General features: G+C 36.1%; 1 protein-coding gene across 2 annotated transcripts in view; it reads right to left on the minus strand.

Moving 5' to 3' along the window:
* The window catches only part of LOC131439390 (DNA fragmentation factor subunit alpha-like), an 83846-nt gene extending 78531 nt beyond the window's left edge, over positions 1–5315 (minus strand). For both annotated transcript variants that reach the window (XR_009231112.1, XM_058610333.1), the window contains exon 1: positions 4917–5315. Coding sequence is in view for 1 of the 2 variants with exons in the window: in XM_058610333.1 (XP_058466316.1) it covers positions 4917–4946 (30 nt within the window). In the remaining variant the exon portion in view is untranslated. The remainder of the gene's footprint in view (positions 1–4916) is intronic.
* Between the last annotated feature and the right edge of the window lie 685 nt (positions 5316–6000).

Genomic DNA, 6000 nt, shown 5'->3' on the forward strand with positions numbered 1-6000 from the left:
AGGCTTAACCGATTCTCACAAACTTAGGTTCAAATCAAAGGTCTTGTGGTCTCATACGGAATTCCTGAATTCCATCGGAATCCGACTTCTAATCAATTTCGTAATTTTGTAACCAGACACAGATTGTATGCTATTTGCAACCTTCATAAGCGACGAAACGTAAAGAATAGTGAAATCGGTTATGTGTCGAAATCACAATAACCTCTTTCTGTCACACCTATAAATAACCAAAGTCTGTGGTCGGCCAGTTCAGCCGCCAATTCGTTTCCTTCGGGACGTCAGGAAAGACATTGCGGCGCAATAAAAAAAAGTGTTTCGCAAATAGCGTTACCTTCGCGTCTGCTAAGCGGTATTAATAGAACTATAAGTTTGCACGTAGCAGTTTGATTTGAACCGCTCTGCACTGACAAGTCGAAGACGAAACGTAAAGAATAGTGAAATCGGTTATGTGCCCAAAGCACAAACACGACCTTCAGCCAAACCCCTGAATAATCACCACTAAAACACAGGTTTTTGTTTTGTTTTCTATTATATTGATTCTGGCTTTTTCTAGCTCTCTAGCAGCTCCACTACTGTCTGTGTTCGGGGCACCTCTGCTGTCTTCTGTTAAGGGTGAGATGAAAATAGGTGCATTGACTTCAAATTTTCACGTCGATATAATAGCAGTTTTGAACAATTTTCGGAGTATTTAATCGGTATTGCTTCTATGAGCCGAATCAAAGATATTGTACCCGATTTTATCACAATTCGTTGATTGAAAATCGAATTATCGATTAAATAATATGACTATTGATACAAAAGCCCTATGACAAATTCCTATTGTTATAAGTGTGTGTAGATGTTTGTAACATCTATTGAATCAATTAAAAATTAATTACCACAAAAACGTTGATCGGTGTTGATAAGAACTGCATGAAAATGATGGGAAAAGGATTGAATTTTCACCGTGCGCGGTAACAGGCGGGGAAGTCTTTGTGTTTTGGAAGCCGTTAGAGCTTCCTAATATTGTTTGGAAGTTATTTACGTCAATTAATTGTATGCTTTTCTTCTTTGGTCTTCTTGTTTCAGGATACTAAATAAATAGGTATAGGATGACCGTCTAATTAATTAATTTTTTTTGTAGGTCTTATATTCCTGAAAACATACCTTAACAACAACAACCATAGATCAGTTGATTATATATTTTATCACGTTTTGAAGATGTATCGGTACCTCTCCCACTTATCGGTGTACTGATAGACGAGTGTTCGTTCGTTTCATTCATCGCGCTGATTCTTTTATTACACTGATACCGGTATTGTTCAATTAATTCAACATGTCAAACAGAGTAGTAGATCGTACACGGATAAAAATCCGTTGCCGGTACCATGATTAAGAAATTACGAGATCATGAAACGTGTCTTCTCATGAGATCATACCTATTATTAATAATATTATGATCAAAATAATTCAAATCATGGAATTTTTTATGGGATTCGGTCACAGCATCATCAGTAATAGGCATGGTCTCATGAGAAGTCATGTTTCATGATTTTCATGGCAATGGATTGGTATCCGTGTAGAGTCAAACAGAGAACACTCTACCTGTTTAGCAATGCACCTTCAAACAAGTTTGCGTTGGGAAGAGGCAACCATCAGCTAAGCATGTATTCGTTTTCTGTTTATGAACTAAGTACAATTAAATTAATTTGTTGTTTACATGTGTCATTTCGAAGCGAATGCGTCTTTTTTTTAGAATATTAGAGAACTTATTCATGAAAACAAGATACGAGCTTGTTACAGGTGTAGTGACAATGAATTGAGTATATAATATCGGTTACATAGATAGCGTAATTTCTCAACACTGCACAATATAACTGGCAACTTTAGAAGAAAGAAAAAAACGCACACTCGATGCGTTCCAATCAGCCCTCTGCTGGGCCACCATTTTCTTGTGGCCATCATCTTTTCCGTGAAGACGAAAACAACGAAGTAGTATGTAAGAATGAATAAAAGTTTGTTGATGCTAAATATCTGTGAGATTTTTTGAAACAAAATTTATTCTATATGCATGATTATAAAAGCCTATTCGCACTATTCCGGGATGACCGAGACGGCGATGACTGAGCTGCCGGCGTGTGCATGTATTGGAATCTCGGATCCGGGATAAAATCCATTTGGATGCCGCCGATATTCCTCGTCGACTTTTTCGCACCGTCGGCGCCGGAAAAAACTCGGCGAGGAATATCGGTGGCAACCAAACGCCGCTATAGTGCTATTCGTCCCGGTATAGTGCGAATAGCGTTTAACAATTTCATACTTCTGTCACAGACTAACAGACAGGACACTCAAATTGGATTCTTCAATCATTTTAACGGTCATTTCGAATATTCCTTTAGTTGAGACAGTACTCGCATATGTCATAATGGCGCCACGTTACCCTATCAAAAACATCCTGTCTGTCGTCTAGATTGTGTTTATTTTTTTTTTCATTTACCAACAGAGATGCCATTCATACAGAATTACATGTAATGTATTGATTTGTATACATTTATGCTAATTTCATGCAGGATACAGATTTAATACATATTGCTAAAACTATATACAGAATTGTGCCTACTATATACAGAATTGTGCCTACTATGATATCCTCCAACGCAATAAAAAAAATCGAACCCGTTTTGTTACAATATTTACTTGCTTCTGGTCTGTCGCCACTTAACACGGGGTAAAAGTTACCAACACAATCAAAAATAGTCTAGATGAACAATGTTGAGAAAAATAAATGGTTACCTTCCAACATCGCTAATTTATTGTGACGATTCATATTCAAATATTATGATGAAATCAGGCATCCTTGCAAGCAGCTGATCGGTGTTGACAAACGAGGGGGAACCAACTAGTAAAAAAACTTTTACATAACACAAGGGGAGTACCGATAGTAAATAGTTCGCGCAGTACAATATAGGTGGAACTAGATCATCACGAAATTGTTTTTTATAAGAATTTACTCATACTGTCATGTCTGTTAGTCTGTGCTTCTGTAACATTCCATACTAACCTGTAATATTTCAAAATCGGTCTGAAATTTAGATAGACAAATCAATATCATAGTTTTGCTCCGAAATGATTTGAAGTTTAGATAATCTTCTATAGTTGACTTAAAATAGAAGTAAATTGAAAATAATTGTTTTTGGTCAAATGTTATCTAAAAATAAAGACTGACAACTAAAAACCAGCCATGAAACGGGTCTAGTCATCCTAGATTAATTACATTAAATGACAAGGTAAAAAAGAACACTCGGTAGAAGACGTTGGTATTGATGAAGATCTATGCACCTATGTTGGAGACAACATTGAAGAGGAAGAATCCATAGAGATGAATGCAGATCAAATTAAAAAAGGTATTGATGTGTCATACTGAAGCAGTCCATTTAATGGACGTAGATCCTAATACTGATAGATTCAAAGCGGTATAAAATGCTCAATTGTTCGATATAAGGTATAGTTGAAAAAACTGGGGAAACCGATTGCTTCAGAGACTACTTCTTAAATTCTCGAAGATGAAAATGACGATACCGGCAATATATCATCCGCCACGACAGAGCGAAGCCGACGTTGCCGTGTAATTTACGACAGGGACTGAAGATCACATCTGAGTCAACATTTTATGGAGCGATAGTCAATACTCCCGTGAATTGTTAAATGATTGTTTTTTTTTTGTTAACTCTCAAACTTTTTAGTAAATTAGTTCTCCTAATCATTTTCTCGCATACAGTCTGTTACACTTTTTCAAATTCCATATACTATAGATATCTTACAAACGTTTAATTTTATTCAGTATGAAAATAATGGATTTATTGAAATGGGTGCAGCTCTAATAAAGATTGTTCCACAAGTTTTCGTCTTCAACTCTCCAGTGCATAGCAGCTCAAATTTAGCTGCTCTGTAATAGTACTGGAGATTCAATTTGAACTGTTTTGCAGTGACGAGTTGAAAACGGAATGTAGAGAAAAAAATTAAGATAGTTGTATCCTTAGCTCAAAACAATCACTTTCAACCAAAACTCCTTAATAATCATCATTATTCCAGTTTTTAATTATTAAAATGAACGATAATCTATCTCTACTGAGTATATTCTAAAGCTTGTCATCTCAAAGTTTAATATTAAACTCTGCATACACTTTAATGTCGTTTTCACTTGAGACAACTAAAACTGACCCAGGGTAGTTTAACCAAACAAGCGCTTTTTGCGAAACTGTGTTAGGTTCGATGATCGAATTCTCAAAAGACATGATTGCTGGATAATAGAACGTACTCGTTTGAAAATGTTATGTTTGGAATGGAAATGCACATTGAATTTTAACAACTAGTATAGTGTAAACATGCGATTGGAAATGAATTGAAACTACGGATCAAACATTTAAGACGAAAACTTAAATGTCAAACAATGTCTCATCATTTATATGTAAACACTTTGAGATGATATTCATATCATCTCGGCTTATCAAGTGACATCAGTGCCAATGTGAATATAAACTTTTGTTTTATAATTTAAACTGAACAAAAAAAAAGCTGGCAGCACGGCAAAAGTACAACTTTCCTGATTGATTTCCAGAAAAGGAATAGAGGTGCATAGATTCATTTTGATACCGTTTATATTTGAAAAGCAGCTTGTATTCCTGATTTCAAGTAGGATAATTATAGTAGCATAAATTTAATTGGGTAATAACATTATTAATATTGGAAACTTGTTTCCTACAGTTTGCTGCATGTTATTCAAATTCGAGCAATACAGAAAATATGCACAAACAACACTAGTTTTATGCTGCCTTGCTGAGTCCAGCATAGTTTTTTACACATCATAGCGATCTACTTTCGGAAAGCAGGTCAAATGAACATAATTCGCAATAAGGAGCAACATTTGGTTTCCATACCTTGTACGGCTTTTTGTTATCTTCCTCCATTTCAGTTAGTTTGTTGTCGGTTTAATTTTTCACTCACCACGAGCACCGATCAACATAAACTGTGTTGATCTAAACCTTGACACACAATGCAACAATTGTCTTAATTTGGTTGTTGTTTCGGTTCACTTCTCTATTGAAGTCCCACTCAACTTATTAACAATTTCCGCACTCACTCGACACTTGTCACCTTTTCACTTTCAATGCACTCACGAGAATGCCTTCGCCGAAGCAAAGATCGTCCAAATTATATTCCTTCTTTCCTGACAGGCAACCCAATAACCGATATATCTCTCGCACTTTATACACCAACAAAGGCCAAGCATGACCTCACAAGGCTCTTGCAGGAATGGCAATAAAATGTTCAACTTTCGGACCAGCCAGACGACTCCACCTAAATTTTCGAGAACAAAGAGAACATTGCATGGAGACGAGCGAGTAGTGATGACTATGTTCTCGCCATCAGAACCTTCTCTATTGCAATAATGGGTACCAGATACGCAATCACAAATACATAGCGACGAGTTTGCTATTGGCAGTCGTTACTCGCGAGAGTGACTGAAATATGTTCAGCTGGGCACTAATACATGTACGTTGAAAAGTAGCGCGAAATAAACACGTGTTTCTCTTTCTCTGCAGAGAAATTGCATTCTCAGCTGTGATGCATGGTACACTAATGGAACGTTAGTGTCTGTTCGCGAAGTAATAGGCCCTAGTGCATGATAATCTCACTACTCTTGTAACCATTATGACACATTTTGTTGCGATGATTTTTTCCCAAAAACAAATCAATGAAAAATACCCATATTTTTTTCTAATCAACTGATTTTCGCAACAAACTTTGTGCTATTCAATGCATCATCCCAAACAACCAATCAGTGTTGGGAAAATCATGATCAGAAAAAGTTCATTTCACTATCACTCGTGAAACAATCAGTTGAAGAAATTTTCTAAAAAAAACTCAGTGACTGAAAAAATCACTTCCGATATTTTCATTCTTGAAACAAACATCCACAAAATTCTGAACGTTCACAAGTGATTTTTAGTGTCAGCGATA

Source organism: Malaya genurostris, chromosome 3 (assembly GCF_030247185.1).
Source record: "Malaya genurostris strain Urasoe2022 chromosome 3, Malgen_1.1, whole genome shotgun sequence".
Taxonomy (NCBI): domain Eukaryota; kingdom Metazoa; phylum Arthropoda; class Insecta; order Diptera; family Culicidae; genus Malaya; species Malaya genurostris.